Source organism: Bufo gargarizans, chromosome 1, assembly GCF_014858855.1.
Source record: "Bufo gargarizans isolate SCDJY-AF-19 chromosome 1, ASM1485885v1, whole genome shotgun sequence".
NCBI classification, from domain to species: Eukaryota; Metazoa; Chordata; class Amphibia; order Anura; family Bufonidae; genus Bufo; species Bufo gargarizans.
The window spans coordinates 209,151,861-209,178,233 of record NC_058080.1 but is presented as its reverse complement, the minus strand read 5'-3'; the positions used below and the strand labels follow the sequence as shown (position 1 = coordinate 209,178,233).

Here is a 26,373-nt window from a genome sequence, read left to right as displayed (position 1 = left end):
ATGACCTCTGCTGAGGATAGTTCATCAATATAAAAAAAGCTGACAACCCCTTTGAGGTGCACAATATAATTTTGTACCAAAAAAGTGTCAGTATTTGTAGGATTTGAATACTGATGAGCTATCCTCTTGGATAGGTCTTCAGTATCTGATCGACACTCGGGACCCCCGCCGATCAGATACTGATGACCTATCCTGAGGATAGCTCATCAGTTATAATGTCTCGGAAAACCCCTTTAAATTCTAATACATCCAGGGTACTTTTTTGTGACGTCCCTCCGGGCAGTTGGAGCCCAGCACCGCCCCACTGCTAATTTATTCACTGCTCAGCGCTGACGTAATGTTTGTGGAGCACTGTTTGTGCAGCTGGCGCATGCGCAATGAGTTCTGTGAAGCCGATCCCTCCTAGTAATACCAGTATATTTTAATGTAAATTGTGGAGACTAATGTGGTGATGTTATTAGCTCAGTAAGTAAAATCCAGGTGACAGTGTCCCTTTAAATTGGGCATATATTACTAAAGCACCAATGTCATATTATCCTAAAAAAATCAAACACTTTTCAGTCTTACGTGGCATTGTCTTCTGAATAAAGCATCTTTTCCCAACCTTTATATTTTATTCAGTAAGGACTAGGAGAGCGCTATAAAACATTCTGAATGTATAAGTAATGTTTCAGTCTATCATCCCTTTAAGAACGATTGCTTTCAAGTTTATGGAACAGTAAATTTTTCCATCTGCTTCCCTCTGCAGCTAACAATTTATTTTCTACCTGAAGGATGGGAAAGAACTCAGGTGTCCCTCAGTATAGCTGGATCTACCGGCAAATCACATGCAGTGTTACTTGGCGACACATTTTCTGCTATCTGTTACTATATGTGTGAACCACATCTTGCGCTCAAACAGCTACAGACAGCCTGATATGCTGCCGCTGTTAACATGAATTCTGATTCACAACTGCTTCTAAAGTAGGAGTAGCCCATTCCACAACCATTTCTGCTTAAAGGCTGGTAACATAGAGTGACCGATGCATTGCAGTCAGAGCCTTCCACTCCGGTAATAGCTCTACATTTCTGGAGCATTTAAAGGGGTTTTCTAAGATTTCTTTTTAATGATGGGCTATCCTCTGAATAGATCATCAGTATCTGATCGGTGGCGGTCAAACGCCCTGGACCCCCACCGATCAGCTGTTTGAGAAGGCACTGGTGCTGCTGTGGGCGCCGTAGCCTTCTCTCTGCTCCTCCTAGGCCGAGTGACGAAACGCGTGACCTAGGAGCAGCTCCGTCCAATTTAAGTGATGGGGCTGAGCGTGATACAAAGCACAGCCGTTATACAATGCTGTACTTGGTGAGCTGCAAGAAGGCCACAGAGACACTTATGGTAGCCTAAATTTATATAAAATATATGAAGGCATTTTACTATTGAACATGCCTTTGACTTGGTAGCGTGGCCATACCTGCTTATTGCCTTAAGATGTTTTGGTTTTGGACCTGCTTTTAGGCCTCATGCACACGACCGTTGTGTGCATTCCTGGCCGTTTTCCGTATTTTTTCGCTGACCCATTGACTTTCAATGGGTCCATGGAAAAAAATCGGAAAATGCACCGTTTTGCAGCCGAGACCGTGATCCGTGTATCCTGTCCGTCAAAAAAATATAACCTGTCCTATTTTGTTGACGGACAACGGTTCACGGACCCATTCAAGTCAATGGGTCCGTGAAAGAACACGGATGCGCACAAGATTGGCATCCGTGTCCGTGATCCGTGGCCGTAGGTTACTTTCATACAGACGGATCCAAAGATCCGTCTGCATAAAAGCTTTTTCAGATCTAAGTTTTCACTTCGTGAAAACTCATATCCGACAGTATATTCTAACACAGAGGCGTTCCCATGGTGATGGGGACGCTTCTAGTTAGAATACACTACAAACTGTGTACATGACTGCCCCCTGCTGCCTGGCAGCACCCGATCTCTTACAGGGGGCCGTGATCAGCACAATTAACCCCTTCAGGTGCGGCACCTGAAGGGGTTAATTGTACTATCATATCCCCCTGTAAGAGATCAGGGCTGCCAGGCAGCAGGGGGCAGACCCCCCCCCCCAGTTTGAATATCATTGGTGGCCAGTGCGGCCCCCCCCCTCCCTCCCTCCATTGTAATAATTTGTTGGTGGCACAGTGTGCGCCCCCCCCCCCCGCCCCCCCTTCCTCCCTCTATTGTAATAATTAGTTGGTGGCACAGTGTGCGCCCCCCATCGGCCCCCCCTCCCTCTATAGCATTAACAACATTGGTGGCAGTGTGCGGCCTCCCATCTCCCCCCCCCCCCCCCCGATCATTGGTGGCAGCGGAGAGTTCCGATCGGAGTCCCAGTTTAATCGCTGGGGCCTGGGGCTCCGATCGGTAACCATGGCAACCAGGACGCTACTGCAGTCCTGGTTGCCATGGTTACTTAGTAATAGTACAAGATTAGAAGACAATAGTAGAAGATTCATACTTACCTGCTGGCTGCTGCGATGTTCGTGTCTGGCCGGGAGCTCCACCTACTGGTAAGTGACAGGTCTGTGCGGCGCATTGCTAAATGAACTGTCACTTACCAGTAGGAGGAGCTCCCGGCCGGTCACAGACATCGCAGCTCCCAGGTAAGTATGAATCTTTTACTATTGTAGTATTGCTAAGTAACCATGGCAACCAGGGCTTCAGTAGCGTCCTGGTTGCCATAGTTATCGATCGGAGCCCCAGCGATTAAACTGGGACTCCGATCGGAACTCCGCTGCCACCAATGATCGGGGGGGGGGGGGGGAATATGGGAGGCCGCACACTGGCCACCAATGTTGTTAATGCTATATAGGGAGGGGGGCCGATGGGGGGCGCACACTGTGCCACCATCGAATTATTACAATAGAGGGGGGGCGGGGGGCTGCACACTGTGCCACCAACCTATTATTACAATAGAGGGAGGGAGGGGGGGGGCCGCACTGGCCACCAATGATATTCAAACTGGGGAGGGGGGGTCTGCCCCCTGCTGCCTGGCAGCCCTGATCTCTTACAGGGGGATATGATAGTACAATTAACCCCTTCAGGTGCGGCACCTGAGGGGTTAATTGTGCTGATCACGGCCCCCTGTAAGAGATCGGGTGCTGCCAGGCAGCAGGGGGCAGTCATGTACACAGTTTGTAGTATATTCTAACTAGAAGCGTCCCCATCACCATGGGAACGCCTCTGTGTTAGAATATACTGTCGGAAATTAGTTTTCACGATGTAACTCATATCCGACAGTATATTCTAACATAGAGGCGTTCCCATGGTGATGGGGACGCTTCAAGTTAAAATATACCATCGGATTGGAGAAAACTCTGATCCGATGGTATAAAAGGGACTCCAGACTTTACATTGAAAGTCAATGGGGACGGATCAGTTTGAAATGGCACCATATTGTGTCAACGTCAAACGGATCCGTCCCCATTGACATGCATTGTAATTCAGGACGGATCCGTTTGGCTCCGCACGGCCAGGCGGACACCAAAACGACATTTTTTTTCATGTCCGTGGATCCCCTAAAAATCAAGGAAGACCCACGGACGAAAAAACGGTCACGGACCTACGGACTCTGTTTTTGCGGACCGTGAAAAAATACTGTCGTGTGCATGAGGCCTTAAGTGGGCCTCGATATTATGCAAAAACCCCAGATCTAATATATCAATTAATGGGACGCACTCTTCATACTTCATTCTGGGCAGGGATACAAGACAGGGCTGCCCTTTATCCCCTCTGTTATTTGTTATAGCTATTGAAACACTGGCCTTCCGTCGTCACCAAGACCAAAGGTACTACGGCATTAAAATAGGAGATAGAGTGGGTCTATATGCAGATGATATGATATTAGTTACAGTATGTCTTGGGTGGAAGATACTCTCCCTCGAGCAATGGAGCTCGCTAATGACTGTGGAAGGTATTCAGGACCATGTATCAACTGGGCTAAATATTCCCTTTTCCCTCTATATGAGGCAGATTGGCCAGACCAAATTCAAGAGCTACAAATTGTTCCCTATTTTAGGTACTTGGGTATTCACATAACAAAAGAGTCCAGCACTTTCCACTCTCTTAATGTCACTTCCATTCTAGACTGCAGAGACAAATTTCGTACCTGAGGTACCCTACCTTTATCTGTAGCGGGGCGTATCAACTTAATCAAAATGATCCTACTTCCTAAATGTGTATATACAGTTGAAGCCAGAAGTTTACATACACTATATAAAAAGACACATATGCATGTTTTTCTCAATATCTGACATGAAATCAGAATAAGCCTTTCCTGTTTTTGGTCAATTAGGATTACCATAATTATTATTTGCCAAATGGCAGAATAATGAGAGAGATAATGTTTTAAGGGATTTTTATTACTTTCTGCAAAGTCAAAAGTTTACATACATTTCATTAATATTTGGTACCATTGCCCTTAATCTGTAGGATATGGGTCAAACGTTTTGGATATCCTTCCACAAGCTTCTCACAATAGTTGGTCGGAATTTGGGCCCATTCCTCCTGACAAAACTGATGTAACTGAGCCATGTTTGTTGGTCCCCTTGCTCGCACCTGCCTTTTCAGCTTTGCCCATACATTTTCAATAGGATTGAGATCAGGCTTTGTGATGGCCACTCCAAAACATTGACTTTGTTATCCTTAAGCCACTTTCGAACCAGTTTGGCAGTATGCTTCGGGTCATTGTCCATTTTGAGGACCCATTTCTTCCCAAGCTTTAACTTCCTGGGTGATGTCTTGAGATGTTGCTTCAGTATTTCCACATAATCTTCTTTCTTCATGATGCCATCTATTTTATGAAGTGCACCAGTCCCTCCTGCAGCAAAACAACCCCACAACATGATGCTGCCTCCCCGTGTTTCACAGTTGGAATAGTGTTCTTAGGCTTCCAAGCTTCTCCCTTTTTCCTCCAAACATAATGATGGTCATTATGGCCAAAAAGTTCAATTTTAGTTTCGTCAGACCACAGGACATGTCTCCAAAAATTTAGGTCTTTGTTCCTGTGTGCATTTGCAAACATTAATCTGGCTTTTTTCTTTTGGCGTTATAGCTTCTTCTTGGCAGAGTGGCCTTTCAGCCCATGTTGATACAGTACTCGTTTCACTGTGGATATTGACACAATCTTACCAGCTTCCAACATCATCTTCACAAGGTCTTTTGCTTTTGTTCTTGGGTTGATATACACATGTCGGAACAAAGCTCTGGGACACAGAATCCATCTTCTTCCTGAGATACCCATCTTGTTTGTACTTGAGTATAATTGTTTGTACAGATGAACGAGGCACCTTCAGGTATCTTGAAATTGCACCCAAAGTTGAGCCAGACTTGTGCAAGTCCACAATTCTTATCCTGATATCTTGGCTGATTTCTTTAGACTTTCCCATGATGCTACACAAAGAAACAGTGTGTTTCAGGTGTGCATTTTAAATACATCCACAGGTGTGTCTCTAATTAACTCAGATGTTGCCAACAAACCTAACAGAAGCTTCCAAACACATGACATCATCATAGGGGCAGTCCAGAATTGTTTAAAGGCATAGTAATCTTAGTGCAGGGATGCTCAGCTGTTGTAAAACTACAACTCCCACCATGCCCTTCTGTAGGCTGATAGTTGTAGGTTGTCCGGGAATGATGGGAGTTGTAGTTTTACAACAGCTGGAGGGCCGCAGGTTGAGCATGCCTGTGTAATGTATGTAAACTTTTGACATTGCAGAAAGTAATAAAAAAATGCCTTAAATGCCATTCTCTCTCATTATTCTGTTATTTGCCAAATAATAATTATGGTAATCCTAATGGCACGCTGTAGTGTGGAATGGAAACCCCCACACCGAACATAGGAGGGAAAGGAAATAAGGCCTGAAAACTAGGGAAGGAAGATGGGCACCTCCTAGTGAAAACCCTAATCAAAACCCTGACTGATTACCAGTATGAACAAACCCCAGAGGTAGGTGTGTTCATACACAGGAATACCTAAAGTCTTATCTAACCCTAAAGGACCCTGGTACTAATGACAGGAATGAGACATCCTGTTCCTCCAAAAGAAAGGATGAATGCGAGTCTCCCTAAGGCCTAATACAAAACATAAAGAAATGCAACACATAGAAAAGCCAAAATACAAAGGGAAAGGTAACACTTAACTTCCATGAAGCTATGGCTACACCAGGAACTCAGCCGAGATCCAAACACCAACTATCCACAGGACCAACTGAAGCTATAAACCGCACAGCATTGTGGAAGAGACAACTATAAATAGGGAAAGTTAAATGAGCACAATAGCAACACCTGGAGGTAAAGGGTGTGGCCAGTACCAGAAACAACACAGATGCCTACTGATCCACAAGGTAAACATGTCAGATCTCATGCCACTCACTGTTGCAGGGACGTCCGTGACACCTAATTGACCAAAAACAGGAAAGTTTTATTCTGATTTCATGTAAGATATTGAGAAAAACATGAATATGTGTCTTTTTATATAGTGTATGTAAACTTCTGGTTTCAACTGTATATTGGAACATTCCCCATGCATTAAACCAAAGAAATTTTTTCAACTGAACTCTCTACTATCTCCATTTAATTGTGGATCCACTAGGCTTAAGCTATCGCTATCAACATTGTGTCGCCCTAAGATGCAAGGAGGAATGTCTCTTTCTGATTTCTACTTCTACTATCTGGCTGGGCAGCTCAGATACCTGAAATCATGGCTGTCCCCAAATGAGCAACTCCCTAACCCAGAAGCTCACTTAGTATTCTATCTTAATTTTTAAATCTCTCTGACCAGTGCTGGAAAAACCTTCACTATTTCCCCGAACCCTCTTGCTAATCCACAGAATTGCTATACAGGTCTGGTCTGCTACTAAGGAGATACATGCCTTGAGGGATATTAGTGCTGAGACCCCTCTATGGGACAACCTCATGATCTCACGTTTGAGCTCCTCCACAGATTCTCAGTTCTGGAAGTCACATGGAGTCTGTTGACTTGGTGATGTTTACCATGATAACACCATACGTATATTTGACCACCTTCGATCTAAACACCAGCTCCCCAGAACCGCATTCTAACGCCACCTACAGCTTAGGCATGCCCTTTATGCCCACTTTTCTGGAACCCAGGTGGCCATATCCTCCTACCCTCTTATAGGAATATTTCGTTTTCAGGGACCCCGAGGCCCTGAGTCTCAGCCCTCTATACCCATCTACTTGATACTAAATTGAACCCTACTTACCTCAAGGTTATAGATAAATGGAGAGCCATGATCCCTGATCCATTAGATGAGGATATCTCAGACATCTTGCGGTCTCCCCTGCTATCAACAACAGATTTATTCAGCTCTGTATTGTACACCAGAGCTACCTATCTCCTTCTCCATTGTATAGAATGGGACGCCTCTCTCACACTAATTGTCACAGGTGCTCTGCAGATAATACAAACTTTTGGCACCTGGGACTGCTGCTATGGTAAGCAATTCTGGCAGGATGTCAATAGTCTTTTATCCACAGTGGTGAACCTACCTCTTTCCAGTCCACCCTACTATATGTCTATTTGGCATCCTAGATGAGGCAATATACCCTTACTATACTAGGATCGTTTTAAAAGAAGCGCTATTCTTGGCATGAAAAGCCATTGCTCTTCTGTGGATGGGAGATAGATGCCTATCTATCAACCAATGGAAAATTTTTGTGAACACTATCATCCCATATGAACACATTGTATACAAGGCTGCGACTCCAAGTGTAGTAAGATCTGGGGATCATGGTGCTCCTTACCTTTGATGTAGTACTCTGTGCAAACGTTTATCAGTACATTAAATACCATGTCTCATTACTTGATTACTGCTGATACCTAGGTGTAATTTATGGATCTCTGGATGATGCAATGTATTTCTACTGTAAAACGCACTTAAATACATTGTATGTCATAACTTATGAAACAAAGTGGTACCTTATCACAGATGTAATTTGATCTTTTCAAAAAAACTAGTTAAAAATAAATAAATGTTGAAATGGAGCCAGAATTCTGGTGCTCATGTACTGTACCACATGTATTAAGTGTCTTAGACACATTTTTTGTCGCTTGGGAAAATGAGCCTGGCCTAAGAGGTGACACCGTGCACTAATCTTGTGCCTGAATTTTAGTGCCCGATGCGTGTGCAAATCAAGCCATCTAATTGGTGAATAAACTTAGACTAGATCATTGAGAGGTGGGTAAAAATTAGACAGTATTAGTGAATCTGCTTCATTGTGGAAACAATAGTTTCCACATGGTAGGATGTGATCTGGAACGACACATTAAAAAAAAAAAAAAGAGTAAAAGCCACCCAGTGTCCATTAAAGGGATATGCGAAAGATAAGGGGGGGGTTGGCAAACAACCCCTTCCCCACTTGGCCGAACGTGTAGAATAAAGATTACTTACCTGCTTCCAGACGCCGGCTCCTTCTCCTCCAGGCCTGATGTCAACATCTGTTTTGACATTGTTGCAGCCAATCACTGACCACATTGGAGACCATTTGTCATGACGTAAGGGGAGCCAGTAATTGGCTGAGGAAACAAACCAGATTAATCTGTTTACATGGTAAAAACTGATCAGGAGAGTCCAATCTGAAAAAGAAAGTATTGAGAACATTGTTCATGAAGCAAGCAACTACATGGGCATAAATGTTAAAAACCATCGTAATCCCAGAAAACCCTTTAAAAAATGTGAACACTATTTTGTAGTATTTTATATGATGAACTATTATTGCTTGAAGTTGCAGGCTCAAAGCCTCAGTCTGTTCTTCTTCTGATTCTGATGACATTTCCTTTTTTGCTTCCGATTGGTTGCATTATTGTCCTAAAGATATTTTATTAAGCAAAATGCCATCTTCTTTAACACTTTTGAAAAGTGTCTAGAAAAGCAGTTGTGCAATGTGGCAGATTTATTAACCACATATACTATTTTTATGTTGCGAGATTGCAGTGTAATGTGCTTCAGGCGTGATGTGTTGTCTAATGTGAACTTCACCGTATTTAACATTTTGCAAGCTCCACAGATAATTTTGGGGCATTTTCAGTCTGTCTGGTTTAGTTTTGTCCTGTATAACCTATGACCGTATTAATAAATCTGCCAACATTTTTCACTATTATATGTCACTAGACAATTTCTCAGTTTTCTTACAGAGTATTGCTCTTTAATACTACTTACAGAGTGAGTAGCATCTTCCTCTCTAGTTCTTTTTTTTCCAGTAGTATAGGCATAGAAATCCCAGAAGATATATACAGTACAGACCAAAAGTTTGGACACACCTTCTCATTCAAAGAGTTTTCTTTATTTTCATGACTATGAAAATTGTAGATTCACACTGAAGGCATCAAAGCTATGAATTAACACATGTGGAATTATATACATAAAAAAGTGTGAAAACTGAAAATATGTCATATTCTAGGTTCTTTTAAAGTAGACACCTTTTGCTTTGATTACTGCTTTGCACACTCTTGGCATTCTCTTGATGAGCTTCAAGAGGTAGTCACCTGAAATGGTCTTCCAACAGTCTTGAAGGAGTTCCCAGAGATGCTTAGCACTTGTTGGCCCTTTTGCCTTCACTCTGCGGTCCAGCTCACCCCAAACCATCTCGATTGGGTTCAGGTCCGGTGACTTTGGAGGCCAGGTCATCTGGCGCAGCACCCCATCACTCTCCTTCATTGTCAAATAGCCCTTACACAGCCTGGAGGTGTGTTTGGGGTCATTGTCCTGTTGAAAAATAAATGATGGTCCAACTAAACGCAAACCGGATTGAATAGCATGCCGCTGCAAGATGCTGTGGTAGCCATGCTGGTTCAGTATGCCTTCAATTTTTAATAAATTCCCAACAGTGTCACCAGCAAAGCACCCCCACACCATCACACCTCCTCCTCCATGCTTCACGGTGGGAACCAGGCATGTAGAGTCCATCCGTTCACCTTTTCTGCGTCGCACAAAGACACGGTGGTTGGAACCAAAGAGCTCAAATTTGGACTCATCAGACCAAAGCACAGATTTCGACTGGTCTAATGTCCATTCCTTGTGTTCTTTAGCCCAAACAAGTCTCTTCTGCTTGTTGCCTGTCCTTAGCAGTGGTTTCCTAGCAGATATTCTACCATGAAGGCCTGATTCACACAGTCTCCTCTTAACAGTTGTTCTAGAGATGTGTCTGCTGCTAGAACTCTGTGTGGCATTGACCTGGTCTCTAATCTGAGCTGCTGTTAACCTGCGATTTCTGAGGCTGGTGACTCGGATGAACTTATCCTCCGCAGCAGAGGTGACTCTTGGTCTTCCTTTCCTGGGGCGGTTCGCATGTGAGCCAGTTTCTTTGTAGCGCTTGATGGTTTTTGTGACTGCACTTGGGGACACTTTCAAAGTTTTCCCAATTTTTCGGACTGACTGACCTTCTTTTCTTAAAGTAATGATGGCCACTCGTTTTTCTTTACTTAGCTGCTTTTTTCTTGCCATAATGCAAATTCTAACAGTCTATTCAGTAGGACTATCAGCTGTGTATCCACCTGACTTCTTCACAATGCAACTGATGGTCCCAACCCCATGTATAAGGCAAGAAATCCCACTTATTAAACCTGACAGGGCACACCTGTGAAGTGAAAACCATTTCAGATGACTACCTCTTGAAGCTCATCAAGAGAATGCCAAGAGTGTGCAAAGCAGTAATCAAAGCAAAAGGTGGCTACTTTGAAGAACCTAGTATATGACATATTTTCAGTTGTTTCACACTTTTTTGTTATGTATATAATTCCACATGTGTTAATTCATAGTTTTGATGCCTTCAGTGTGAATCTACAATTTTCATAGTCATGAAAATAAAGAAAACTCTTTGAATGAGAAGGTGTGTCCAAACTTTTGGTCTGTACTGTACACTGATCAGCCCTAACATTTAAACCACCTACCTAATATTGTGTAGGTTGCCCTTCATCAGCAAAACAACTCTGACTTATCAAGGCATAGGATTCCACAGAGCCTTTAAAGGTGTCCTGTGGTACCAAGAATTTAGCAGCATATCCTTTTAGTCTTGTGAGTTGCAAGCATTTCAAAGATGCTCCATTAGATTGAAATCGTTCAAGAAACTTTATTGTAATTTTCCTTCAAAACTGGAAGATGTCCAGCAGCTTAGAACTGGCAGCGACACCAATGGCACCCACGTACACTCATCTGCTGTTTGGAGAAGTCTGGCCTGAAGTGTTCTTCGTGGAAGAATTGTGGCCACACCTTCAATATGAAAACAAGGCCAAGCTATTCAACAATAAATGAAAACATAGGAGTTGGGATGCAGAAAAATGGCAGTCGGTACTCTGGACTCATGACTCAAAATATGAAGTATTTGACTATCAGAAGGCAGTTTGTTTGTTGAAGGGCTGTAGAGAAGTGTAATAATAAGTGTCTGCAGGTAACAGTGAAGTATGGTGGAGGTTCATTTTTAGGTTTTTGTATGCATTTCAGCAAATGGAGTTGTGGGTTTGGTCAGGATTAATGGTGTCCTCAATAAGAAAGAAATACAGGCAGATACTTATCCATCTTGCAATACCATCAGGGAAGCATCTGATTGGCTCCAAATTTATTGTGCAGCAGGACAACGACCTCCAACATACAGCCAATATCATTAAGAACTATCTTCAGCATAAAGAAGAACAATATGTCTTGGACGTAAGAGCCATGGAAGGCCCCCACAGAGCCCTGATCTCAACATCATGGAGTCTGTTTGGGATTACATGATGAGACAGAAAGATTTAAGCAAACCTACATCCACAGAAGATGTGTAGTTAGCTCCTCAAAATGTTTGGAACAACCTTCCTGCCGAGTTCCTTTAAAAACTGTGCAAATGTACCTAGAAGAACTGATGCTGTTTTGAAGGCAAAGAGTGGTCACACCAAATACTGATCTGGTTTAGATTTCTCTTTTGATCATTCACTTTGCATTTTGTTAATTGTTAAAGGGAGTCTGTCTGCACATTTACCCCTTTTTAACAGTTCCCATAGCGCTGTAGCCGCAACACAGATGATTAAAACGGTACCTTTATATGCTTTTGTGGACTTGTAAAACTGCCAAAAACGAACTTTAATGCATATGTAAATGAGGGGTCGCAAGTGCCCAGGGGCGGCGTCCACCGCGTTGGAGCCCAGGATGCTCTGCCTCTTCGGCTCTTATCCCCGCCCAGCCTCTTCCTCTGCCCGCTCATCTGTTTTCTCTCCCCCTCAGCGAGATCTCGCGCCTGTGCGCTGACTCCCTTGGCCGGGGCATGCGCACGGCATCTCAGTAGCTTATGTGTATGCGTCGGCTAACGGATCAAACAGATAAATTTACCTCTCTTGGGTCTCTGTGTCTGCAGTGACAGCTGCTCGCTTGACTTTCCTCCTCTTCTCCTGCGCCGATGGACCGCCTCCTTTCTACAGTTTTCGCACCGTTAGCCGCTGAGCACCAACGCGGTGGACGCCGCCCCTGGGCACTTGCGACCCCTCATTTACATATGCATCAAAGTTCTGTTTGGCAGTTTTACAAGTCCACAAAAGCATATAAAGGTACAGTTTTAATCATCTGTGTTGCGGCTACAGCGCTATGGGAACTGTTAAAAAGGGGTAAATGTGCTGACAGACTCCCTTTAAAGATAAACTATTAGCACTTATGTTTTTGAAAACATTCTTACTTTGCAGTATCTTTCTGCACCTGCCTGACTTTTGCGTAGTACTGTACCTTTTTATATTTTTTTCAATGAATAAAAGCTGAACAGTAAAAGAAAATGGGTTAAGGTGATTGATTTGTTGAATAGTTCAGAAATCCGGTAGGTTTCAGTGGATTTGCTGCAGGTTGGAAATTTGCTGATGGGCTCTTTTAAGAGGGCACTTTGTCACTTTTCATTCTGTAACATTTGCTTTCAGAAAAGCCTTATACTTCTTCGGCGTCAATGTTTGTCAAGGGGCAGTTGAAGCTTACTGACACCTGTCAGGACAGATGTAGCTTGGGATTGAAATGAACTGATAAGTACAACTTTCGAATAGCACAAAATAGTTGTGTTTTATATAGTTAGCAGAAATCATGTGTATGCAAGCCTGGTGATGGTAAAAAAAAATGCAGAACAGGATAGAATATATATATATATATATATAATATATATATATGTACATATATATATATATTAGGGATCGACTGATTTACCGTATTTACCAAAGATTTTTAAAGTTATCGGTATTGGCATCTAACCTGCTTCCAGCGCTGCTCACTTATGAGAAAACATGCGCCACCGTGTTCAGTGGCCAGAGTCAATGGAGAAGGAGGGAGGGAATCCCTCCCTCCTATGACGTGACCGCCGCAGAGACCAATAAAATGAGCGGGCTCTGAAGCTGCCCGCACCACTGCCACCAATGAATATCTGGCTAATATTAAAGCAGGAGGAGGGACAGGGGAGGGTTTACTGCTGCGTCGTCTCAGCTAGTGTGCTTGGCGAACGGCAGCAGCCTCCTCCTCCTGAGTGTCCTCCCCAGAGTCAAGCAGCCAGCATACCAGGTGCCTGGCTACTGTGCAACCAATGATAATTTTAATACAAAAACAGGAGGCGGGTGCCGGCCTGAAAATTCACAGGTTATCGGTATCGGTTCTAAAAAAAATCTATATCGGTCGATTCCTAATATATATATATATATATATACGCTCACCTAAAGAATTATTAGGAACACCATACTAATAAGGTGTTGGACCCCCTTTTGCCTTCAGAACTGCCTTAATTCTACGTGGCATTGATTCAACAAGGTGCTGATAGCATTCTTTAGAAATGTTGGCCCATATTGATAGGATAGCATCTTGCAGTTGATGGAGATTTGAGGGATGCACATCCAGGGCACGAAGCTCCCGTTCCACCACATCCCAAAGATGCTCTATTGGGTTGAGATCTGGTGACTGTGAGGGCCATTTTAGTACAGTAAACTCATTGTCATGTTCAAGAAACCAATTTGAAATGATTCGAGCTTTGTGACATGGTGCATTATTCTGCTGGAAGTAGCCATCAGAGGATGGGTACATGGTGGTCATGAAGGGATGGATATGGTCAGAAACAATGCTCAGGTAGCCCGTGGCATTTAAACGATGGCCAATTGGCACTAAGGGGCCTAAAGTGTGCCCAGAAAACATCCCCCACACCATTACACCACCACCACCAGCCTGCACAGTGGTAACAAGGCATGATGGATACATTTAAATTACCATTTGAATGTCTCACCAGAAATCGAGACTCATCAGACCAGGCAACATTTTTCCAGTCTTCAACAGTCCAATTTTGGTGAGCTTGTGCAAATTGTAGCCTCTTTTTCCTATTTGTAGTGGAGATGAGTGGTACCCGGTGGGGTCTTCTGCTATTGTAGCCTACCTTTCTTTCCCATTCTGACATTCAGTTTGGAGTTCAGGAGATTGTCTTGACCAGGACCACAACCCTACATGCATTGAAGCAACTGCCATGTGTTTGGTTGACTAGATAATCGCATTAATGAGAAATAGAACAGGTGTTCCTAATAATTCTTTAGGTGAGTGTGTGTGTGTGTGTGTAAATATATATATATTAGCAGGAGGACCCAGCGGGTATATTTCATCTATTTCATTTAATGTTTGTGTGACAATATCCCCCATAACAGTTATCTCTACAGCACCCCGCCCCTTTAACAGTGAACTCCACGGTCCCCCATCCCTTAACACTGACTCACCCACAGTGACCCACCATTTTAAATTGGGACCTCCACAGCAGCCCATCCCCTTAACTTTGACTTTCACAGCATCCCGCCCCTTTAACAGTGAGTTTCACAGTACCCCACTCCCTTGACAGTGACCTCCTCAGGGGCCTGCCCCCTTAACAATGACCTCAAAGTACCCTGCTGCCTTAACAGTGACCTCCACAGCAGTTGCCCCTTTAATAGTGCCCCCCCCCACTTAACAGTGACCTCCACAGTGTCCGCCCCTTTAACAGTGACCTCCACAGCAGTCTGCTCCCTTAACAGTGACCTCCACAGTGCCTGCCCCTTTAACAGTGACCTCCACAGTGCCTGCCCCTTTAACAGTGACCTCCACAGCGCCCTGCTTCTTTAATGCTAGGGCTACACGACGACATGTGTCGCTCGACATTTTGTCTCAACATTTTTTATAATGATAGGCTATGGTGTCGCACTGAAACATGTGACATACTGTGACACGACAGTTGCAAAAAAATCCTTTCTGCGACTGTCTCGTCGCAGCATGTCATATGTCGCAGTGCAACACCATAGACTATCATTATAAAAATTGCTGTGCGACACATGTAGCAGTGTAGTTGTGCCCTATGTGTCATGCGTCTTATTGTCTTGTAGCCCTAGCCTAAAGCTGACCTACAGCAGTGAAGAAAAATGGCTGGGTTGTTATGGAAACCACCTGTGTGTATGTGGAGACTTTAGGCCTGCGAGCTTCTATTGGCTGATAAGGGACATGTGACCGTGTGTATGGCAGTTGGGATATGAAGAGAAAGATTGCAGGCTTGTATTGGCTAATGCAGGTCATTTTTGGGGAATATCTCAGGAATACAGTCATGTGAAAAAATTAGGACACCCTTTGAAAGCATGTGGTTTTTTGTAACATTTTTAATAAAAGGTTATTTCATCTCCGTTTCAACAATACAGAGAGATTAAAGTAATCCAACTAAACAAAGAAAACTGAAGAAAAGTCTTTTCAAGATCTTCTGTAAATGTCATTCTACAAAAATGCCTATTCTAACTGAGGAAAAAGATAGGACACCCTCACATGTATTCCCTCTTAAATTGGCTCAGATCTCACACAGGTATATCACACCAGGTGCACATAATTAGTAGATCGTTACTCTGCATGTTGAATGAGGCTTGCCCTATTTAAACCTCAGACATTTAGTTTGGTGTGCTCCTGACTGTTGAAGTGAGAGTGAGCACCATGGTGAGAGCAAAAGAGCTGTCAGAGGACTTCAGAAAAAAGATTGTAGCAGCCTATGAGTCTGGGAAGGGATTTAAAAAGATCTCAAAAGATTTTGAAATCAGCCATTCCACTGTCCGGAAGATAGTCTACAAGTGGAGGGCTTTCAAAACAACTGCCAACATGCCCAGGACTGGTCGCCCCAGCAAGTTCACCCCAAGAGCAGACCGCAAGATGCTAAAAGAGGTCTCCAAAAACCCTAAAGTGTCATCTCGAGAACTACAGCAGGCTCTGGCTACTGTTGATGTAGAAGTACATGCCTCTACAATCAGAAAGAGACTGTACAAGTTTAACTTGCATGGGAGGTGTGCAAGGAGGAAACCTTTGCTTTCCAAGAGAAACATCGAGGCCAGACTGACATTTGCCAGAGATAAAGTTGACAAAGACCAGGACTTCTGGAATAATGTTCTTTGGACAGATGAGTCCAAAATTGAATTATTTGGACACAACAGCAGAGGACATGTTTGGCGTAAACCAAACACAGCATTCCAAGAAAAGAACCTCATACCAACTGTGAAGCATGGAGGTGGAAGTGTCATGGTTTGGGGCTGCTTTGCTGCAGCAGGACCTGGTCAGCTCACCATCATAGAATCCACGATGAATTCTACTGTGTATCAGAAGGTGCTTGAAGAACATGTGAGACCATCAGTTAGAAAATTAAAGCTGAAGCGGAACTGGACCATGCAACATGACAATGACCCAAAACATACTAGTAAATCAACCAAAGATTGGCTGAAAAAGAAGAAATGGAGAGTCCTGGAATGGCCAAGTCAAAGTCCAGATTTGAATCCCATTGAGATGCTGTGGGGTGACTTGAAAAGGGCTGTACGTGCAAGAAACCCCTCAAACATCTCACAGCTGAAAAAGTTCTGCATTGAGGAGTGGGGTAAAATTTCCTCAGACCGATGTCGAAGACTGGTAGATGGCTACAAGAACCGTCTCACTGCAGTTATTTCAGCCAAAGGAGCTAACACTCGCTATTAGGGGCAAGGGTGTCCTATCTTTTTCCTCAGTTAGAATAGGCATTTTTGTAGAATGACATTTACAGAAGATCTTGAAAAGACTTTTCTTCAGTTTTCTTTGTTTAGTTGGATTACTTTAATCTCTCTGTATTGTTGAAACGGAGATGAAATAACCTTTTATTAAAAATGTTACAAAAAACCACATGCTTTCAAAGGGTGTCCTAATTTTTTCACATGACTGTAGTACGTCCTAGAGAGCTGTGACCCCCACAAGATTTCTTTCTAGGTAGGAAGGGATGTGTATACCAAGTTTAGTTGAAATCGATGGTTGCGTTTTTGAGTGATTGCGGAACATACACATATACATACATATATATATACGTCCTTCTTTTTTTATATATATATATATAGATCCAGAAAAAGGACGGCACTCCGGTCTTGATAAAGTAAAAGTGGTTTTAATCAACCTTGCGGTACAACGTTTCGGCTCCAATACTGAGCCGAAACGTTGTACCGCAAGGTTGATTAAAACCACTTTTACTTTATCAAGACCGGAGTGCCGTCCTTTTTCTGGATCCATTGATTGGGGTAAGGAGTCGATTCCCCTGGAACGTGCACCCTATTTTTCCCGTGTAGCAGTCAGTGCCGCCATTTTTCACATCTATATATATATATATATATATATATATAAATGTTGCTTCTCACAACATGATATGCTACAGCTTGAATCTCCTGGAGTAAGGTGCAAAATATGTCTTGGGTACCACTTCCTAATCGGTGCATGCCTTTATGTGTATAGACATTGTGTAGACCTAAAGTATTTCTCGCCCTTTAAGATGCACCAACCCATAAGACGCACCTAGGTTTTAGAGGACAATAAGAAAAATATATTTTTTATTAGACCTCAAATCAGACCACTAATCAGACCCCCATTGTTAATATCATTTCAGCTCACAGCCCCTATCAGACCCCTAATGTTGATAAGACCCTCAATCAATCGTCAGTTCAGACCCACAATCATACCTCAGCTCAGATCCCAATGTGAATGAGCCCCAAGAGGTGGTGCATTAAGCTGATTCACAGCCCCTCCTCTCTCCTCTGAGTGACAGCTATATTTGACTCCTGGTTGGATGCTACAGCTGTCACTCAGAGGTTTGGGGCTGAAGCTCCGTCTTGGACACTTCCAGGAGCACAATTTGGCAGAATAATTTATTCGTATTTAGACTACTGCTGATAATAAATGCTTCACAAAAGGTATTCTTGTACTTCTCTCCCCAGCCCCTACCTACTTCTGGGATCAGTTTAGCATGGACAAACCTGCTCAGCGACTCGGAGGACCTGTCAGTTTTATTAAATATTTTTATTGCCCTTAGGATCATATTTTTAATAGGAGATTTTACTGTATCGGTAAAGTTGCATTTCATCATATGTCAGCTCTTTTTTTTATAAACTATCAGAGGCTCATGCACGCAAACATATTTGTTTTCTGTGTCCATTCCTTTTTTTTTTGCGGCCCATTTGCCGGAAATGACTCCGTGTGCTTGGCTGTTCTGCAAAAAAAGAACATGTCCTATTATTGTCTGCAATACAGACAAGGTTAGGACAGTTCTATTAGGGGGTCGCCCCTTCCGTTCCACAAAGTACACATGGCCAGTATCCGTGTTTTGCAGACCGCATAACAGTGTTTGATCAGTGATTTCCATCAGTGTTTGTAAGCCAAAATCAGGTGTGGGTTTAACAGGTGCACATCTTTTCATTATACCTTAACTCTTTGTGGCCTCCTCACCTGGCTTGGGCTCACAGTGTATTGGAATGGTAAAATGAAAAGGAACCCAGAGACTATGGAGAATGGTTATGTACTTACTAGACTGCTGAATAGTTGTAACGTAGAGTGGACATTGACTCTTGTGATTGTGGACCATTATCAGGTTCCATTACAAGCTCCTAGCACAGATTTAGTTATAAATGGCAGACAAAATAGTGCAACACACAATGTTATTTCGTCCGGTAAAAAGCCAAGCCTGTTTACATTCAGCGGGGGTCCATCAGATGCAGTCTGTGTCCAGTAAAGAGAATGTGTTATCAGAAAAAGACCTAGTACACGACCGTATACGCTAATAATACGCTATGTCTAGAAAAGTGATCGGGGAAGGGGACAGGTCGGTAGGTTTTAGGCATAGAAAATGGTCTGAATGGAAGACAGCTAGGAAGCTGTCTTACATTTAGTGGTGGAGGATCCGCTGAAATTAGGTAGAGGCCGACAGATCCTCTGCCAGGTATAGGGCTTACTCAGACCAGCGTCTAAAACGTCGGTCTTAATAAATGTGGCCCAAAGTGTTTACTGTATGTTAAGCATATTTTTGGTGATTCTCATTTTGATTTTCCATGTCTATTTTTTTAAATCCTAAAATCCTGCACTTTTGGCATTGGCCACAAAGCCTAATAATAGGCACCACTTACTATTCTGTACAAATCACTTTTCAGCAGTCATCACATGATCATCATAGGCAGGATAACAATAACAGGTAACAGCTAGATATAGATAACACAGGATCCATCATTCACAATAGGTGATAACACAACTGTCCACTCCTTCCATGTACAATGTACAAGTCACAGACCATGCCTACCATAGAGTTCCTCTAGTCTGTTGTGTCCTGTAGATAGGGGATACGTTGTCATCATGGGACAAAACCTTTAATAATAGCTTAAACAAAATGATTCTCCCCATAGTCATGTTTGGAAAATCTTCAATTAATTCACACAGATTAAAAAAAGGATACGTGTCACTATCTGGTTTTAACTGGCAAAAAAATACAGGTGACACATTCCCTTTAAGATAAGCATACGGCACTTACATTGTTCTGACCGTAACAAAGGAAATAACAGTGCAGATATGAATGAAACCTTCCAGCAATGATTCTTCAGAGCTCTGATTCATAACTGTGGGGAAACCACTGAAAATGTTTTACCTCCAGGGAACCCCTCCTGCCATTTGGTATAGGGTAGGGTAAATCTTCAGATACGTTGAATGCTTTGCCTGTGCTCATGACAAGCATTTCTCTGTAGACTGAGTTTGCCATCTCATTTGTAAAAGTGACAACTCCACCGCTGCTGTCTTCTGAGGAACTCCTGACCAGGTTCCAGGGAATCCTGGTCAGGAATCAGCAGGTTAGAGAAATGTTCGGCCTCATGCCGGGCTGTGGAGTCGGACTCGGAGGCAATTTTGGGTACCTGGAGTCGGAGTCTGCAAAAATACTCCGACTCCTACTAAATTTAAATTGGAATAAAAAATAAAAAAAAAGCAAGTTTAAATGTCCCAATTCACAAAACGTTATAATTAAAGGGAATCTGTCACCTGCTTTTAGCATTTTAAGCTTTCAACATTGCCATGTTCAATAAAGTACCTTATTTCCTGCAGTGGTCTTCTTACTGTATTTTGTTTTGTCATTTTGATAAAAAAAAAAAAGAAGCTATTTTTCTGATTTGCTAATGAAGCTCCAAGGTGCCCAGATGGGCGTTTTTTTCCTCTCTATAGCCCAGTGACGCCCCCCCCCCTGCAGTGCCCAGCCTGCCTTAATTGAAGGCCAAGAACGCCTCCTGATCCTGAAATACCCTCCCACAGCCCCGGCAAACGGTTCCGCCCCCTCGCCACGTCATCTTCAACCTTCAAGAAATACCCCGTTCTTCTTCCTGTTGGCCACCAGAAATCTCGCGCAGGCGCAGTACCGCCTGCGCCTGCATGATCATCAAGCTCTTGAGGCAACTGCGCTCAGATTACATCACTGGGCTCGGCGCATGCCCAGTGAGACTTTTGAGGCTGCTGCCCTCAGGAGCTTGATGATCGCGCAGGCGGTACTGTGCCTGCGCAAGATTTCTGGCGACCGACAGAAAGAACGGGGCATTTCGTGAAGGTAGAAGATGACGTGGTGAGGGGGCGGAACCGTTTTCCGGAGCTGTGGGAGGTTATTTCAGGATCAGGAGGCGTTCTTGGGCTTCAAATTAAGGCGGGCTGGGCACTGCAGGGGGGTATCACTGGGCTCCAGAGAGGAAAAAAACGCCCCTTGGAGCTTCATTAGCAAATCAGAAAAATAGCTTTTTTTTTATCAAAATGACAAAACAAAGTACAGTAAGAAGACCACTGCAGGAAATAAGGTACTTTATTGAACATGGCAATGTTGAAAGCTTAAAATGCTAAAAGCAGGTGACAGATTCCCTTTAATTACTTCTCTACTGTAAGAATAAAGGCCAATGCATGCAGTGCGTCATGTTACCGCAAAACGAACACGTTCAGTGACCGTGAAGAAGCAGGCTTTTCATATGCTTTACTATATGGCACGCAATGCACAGTTAAGGAGCGGCAATACTTATACTTTCCATTGTGTTGTGTTCCGCTGTTACAGGGAACGCAACGCCCATGGTTAACCTAGCCTTTCACTGATAACTGATTAAAGGGAACCTGTCACCGGGATTTTGTGCATAGAGCTGGGGACATGGGCTGCTAGATGGCCGCTAGCACATCTGCAATACCCAGTCCCCAGAGCTCTCTGCGCTTTTATTGTGTTAAAAAAACGTTTTGATCCATATGCAAATGAACCTCATATGTGTCCTGTATCCGGAGATGAGTCCAGCGGAAAGGAGCCCAGCACCGCCCCGCGTCCTCCGAATCTCCTCCTTGCTGGCTGACGTCACAGAGCTGGAGCGCCGAAATCTCGCGATGCTTCCCAAACTGTTGAGAGCTCTCTCAGATTTGAGAACATATGGATCTGATCTTACGACAGCTCCCCAACCCCACTGACTTTCTGTAGTGATCACCTGAAGATCTTTGAATACCCAGGGCACCCATCTTGGATGACTTGGAGACGGCCGCCAGGGAATGCATCACTATCGGGGAAATGATAAACTTGTCTTCTAATGATTTCCGATTTTTGTACCAATTTGCTACTGCTGCTCATTGAAGGACCCGAAAATGAAACTGACCTCACCTATCAGCTGGAATACAGGAGGTTAAGGTGCTTACAAGAGACATGGCTTTTCAAATTCAACAATAAGCACGGGCAAGTAAATCTCCCACCTGTACCAACACTTTTGAGAAAACTCTTTTGACATCCAGATCTCAGAGAATCCCTAGAAATCTCATTCTCTGAGATGGAAAGGAATTAAACTCTTCCCAATTTACTATACGACCTAAACTGTATAGAAGCTGACATGTCTGAAAAACACCTTTCCAGGGCTCTGACCAAACTGCCCACAATCAGAAAGTTAGTGCCACCTCCCCCATGATATTTGGAGCAGAAGTGATGCCAAAAGAAGGGGCCTATAATTGAAAGTGATGCAACACTCCCATCAGATATACTGCTATTCTGGTCCTTCTGACAAATGAGCACATGATAATAGGCGTCTTGTTAGATCTTCAAGGCCATCAACAGGTTTATGGTACGCTTTATTGATTGTTTTGAATCTCTCGTATCTTATGAATTTGTTGAGACATTTTAGATTTATTATCAGACAGTAAGACCCATTTGGCATTTTGACTAGAAACATTGTGGACACATTGGGATCGGGGTGATTACATTCAGAGATAATAAATCCAAAATGTATTTTTTCAAAACCTGCAGTAGTACCTGGGACTACTGAACAGGAGTGATCCTGAAAACCAAAGAGGGTGGTGGAAGATATAAATAAATGCGGTAACACTTTCTTATAATAGTTACAATCCAGGGATTCTAGGTAACTTTCTCCAGAATCTTTTCTAAATCCTGCTCAAATAGCAGACCACCATGAAAGGGAAGACCACACAACTTAAGTTTAGCACTGACATCACCTGACCAGGATTTTAACCATAAAGCTCTTCTGGCTGTAACGATAAGGGTCTGTAGTTCTGGCTGCTCTCTGGTGGCCAGAACTGTGGGGGCTCACATAGGCTAGTCCTTTTTCCTATAATTTGCAAGCACGACCACTGCTGCTGGATTGTAGGGTGGTCTGTAACCATGGAAATGAGCAGTGTATAATGTGATGGAAAAATTAATCCAGCCAGCAGAGGAATCAATATGGATAATCACAACACATTAGCAAGTGGCTTGTATTAACGTCATCTATATAATAAATGCTATTTGCTGAAGTGAGACAACCCCTTTTTTTAGTCGCCCTCATAGCCTTGACTAACTCCTGAATATTACCAGAAGAGAATAAATATCTTTTGTATTCAGTCTGAACCTGAAGAATCCTCAAAGTCAAAATCAAGACCCTGAGAAAGGTCTTCAGAACCCGAGTCTGAAACAAATGAGGAAGAATCCAAACTAACAACTTACGTTCTCTACATGTAGAGATGGATGGAAGTGGATCAGATACAGAAAACTCAGAGATTGCCAAATGCGCACCTCTTATTTGATTACATCCTTTTAACATTGAGGAGGAAGCGGAGGACGGTCATCTCACTGTAAAGGTGTCATGGAGGACAAAATGGAAAATCCTTAGTTATGTAACCATTCTGATAAGTGTAGTGCTTCTTACTGCATTTATCAGCCACAGCATCCCTCGTGTATCTACTTTGTATACCTGCAATTGCTGCCATGTTTTTAGAAATGATTTCTGAATGTTTTTAGCACAGTTTTGTGATGCACCATTTATGTTTTTCTTCTTTTAGATGGAATTTATAATTCAACACGAATGGAACAGCGTCCCCACAACACATGAGCCAGTGACAATCTGTTTGAAACCAGCTGCTGAAGGCTTGCAGATGGATGTGTCTGCTCCTTTTTTCAATGACCCTTCTGCACCCTTAGGCCCAGCAGGAGAACCCTTCCATGCACTTTGGGACTATGAAGGTTTGTATGTATGAAATCTATTTTTATAGCTCATTTGGTTTACACATGAGTCTGTTCACAGGGACTACAGTGTAACGGTATGTCCATATGGGATATGATTTGGGCAAAAAAATGACTGTGAGTCAGTGAATTTTACTGTGGATTTCCCTCTATGCCATACAAAGGATAAAATCTGCAACATAAAGTGAGATCCTGTGGATGTAAAATCCACATTACAGATCATCTGCACAAGACCCAGATGGAACAATCTGCAGCATATCTGCCCCATCTGAACATACCCTTACCCTGGGTTCAGACCTGAGCGTTTTACAGCGCGTTCCTACGCGCTGTAAAACGCACAACAGGCAAGAACCAATGATTCCCTATGGGAATGGTTCTCACCTGGGCGTTTTACAGCGCGTACGATCGCGCTGTAAAACGCCCGACGCTCAAACAAGTGCTTGAGCTTTTTTTTGGGCGTTTGTCGCGCGTTCCCGCACATAGATATTCGGGAACGCGCGACAATGTGTGCATGCCTGTCTCTGTATGCGCGATTGTAAACGCCCGTACAATCGCGCATACAGAGCGCTCGTTTCAGAACGCTCAGGTCTGAACCCAGGGTTAGTGACTGCTTGATCTTGCAGTTATCTCATAGCATCAATATGTTGTCTTTCCCTCTTGTAAACTAGTTTTGAGCAATAAAACCGTTTAGTAGACTACATACATGGCACAGAGAAGAAACAGAATGACCATCAACTAGAAAGATGGATACCTACTGTATCTTCTGTAAAACCTGTTCATTCCACTGAGTTTGAAAACCTCACAGAAGAGATGCTATTAAGGAACATTTAGTTTTCATACAGTCATTTCATTTGTCAGTACTGGCATGAGTAATGGTACTGTGAAGTAAGAAATTGCCTCTCACATTATAACTGTGTTTTCGGTACCATCAACTTTAAAAAAAATGTAAATACTCCTTTGTTGTGTGTATACTCTCTATTAGGTGTGTATGTATGTACCTGAAGATTTTGACGGCCTTCTTTCTCTTGCATGCTTGTGTAGCTGCAAGTTCAGAGCTCAGTGGGTTTTCTCTGTCTTTTTTTTTTCTCTTTTCTTAACCTACCCTAACCTATGTGCCTGTAGCTCCTCATCTCACACTGACATGGCTGTATATGGCTGTCATTTAGGTATAAATGACGTTTTGTATAAAAAGCACTGAACTGTGACCTCAGATCACTAGAGTGGCTCAGGAGAAGGTTAACAAGAAGTAGTGGAGCAGAGATCGCAATAATGCATGCAGTCAGGCTCATCCATATTTGTACATGTGACACTTTCTTTGCACTGAAAAGCGCTCTCACTGGCACAACAATAATGCTGATGCCCAGTACAGCCAATAATAAAGCTCCTTATTCGCAGCCAATGGTAGGTGATGCTGGAGGTGACTAAGGAGTTTGTTGTTATCAAATCCCTCAGATGCTGTGGTCAATAGCAACCGCTGCACCTAAAAGGTTGGGTAGACAGAGGGGGCATTATGATCAGTTGCTATCGCAGCTTGGGACCTTTTGAGGGATTCCAGACCGCCATAGCATCAAAGTTCTTTTAATTAACTATTAGTCTATATGTCATTAGTCTATGTATTTTATTTTTTTAATAAAAAAAACTGTTAAATGGTTTTCTACATATCATTTTTGGAAGTTACTCCATGCATTCTACTCCTTGTCCTGGCTCTTAAAGGGGTTATCCGAGTTTTTTTTGTTCTTCTATGTTCCTAACTAAGCAAATGTAACAGCTTTCCAATTAACTCACTTTATCTCCAGTGGCTGGTTTCTCAGATTTCACTGAGGGTCACATGACCTGTGATGTCAGCTTCTCTCCCTGCTCTGATAAAGGTCGTTTACAAGCCTGTAAACGAAAGGTCACTGTGCTGGCCACGCCCCCCCCCCCCCCCCCTTCACTGCCGTCTACTCTCTGCTAGGATTTTTAACCCCTTCAGCTGCACAGACTGGCTAGCTGCAGCAGTGAGGAGACAATGCTGGGCACTGGAGCTGACATACTAGAGAGAGCATTGCACAAGAAGGTAGGGGGAAGATCCTGTGTATTAGCAGTGTCATTATACAGCTGGGACTTATAGTTCTACACTTACAAGTTGCTGTTGATTCTCCCAGCACTCAGGGCAGCTCTTGTATCCACTCCCTTAGCAGTGTCATTATATAGCTGGGACTTGTAGTCCTACACATACAACATGCTGCAGAGTCTCCAAGCAGACAGACATGTCACTCAGGGCAGCTCTTGTATCTACTCCCTTAGCAGTGTCATTATACAGCTGGGACTTGTAGTCCTACACATACAACATGCTGCAGAGCCTCCCAGCAGGCAGACATGTCACTCAGGGCAGCTCTCGTATTCACTCTCTTAGCAGTGTCATTATACAGCTGGGACTTGTAGTCCTACACATACAACATGCTGCAGAGTCTCCCAGCAGGCAGACATGTCACTCAGGGCAGCTCTTGTAGTCACTCCCTTAGCAGTGTCATTATACAGCTGGGACTTGTAGTCCTACACATACAACATGCTGCAGAGTCTCCCAGCAGGTAGACATGTCACTCAG

General features: G+C 43.3%; 1 protein-coding gene across 3 annotated transcripts in view; it reads left to right on the top strand.

The window, feature by feature from the left end:
* The window catches only part of LOC122943330 (UPF0462 protein C4orf33 homolog), a 158,558-nt gene that overhangs the window by 47,936 nt on the left and 84,249 nt on the right, over window positions 1-26,373 (top strand). For all 3 annotated transcript variants that reach the window (XM_044300991.1, XM_044301007.1, XM_044300998.1), the window contains one exon: window positions 23,606-23,786. In XM_044300991.1, coding sequence (XP_044156926.1) covers window positions 23,606-23,786 — 181 coding nt within the window. The remainder of the gene's footprint in view (window positions 1-23,605; window positions 23,787-26,373) is intronic.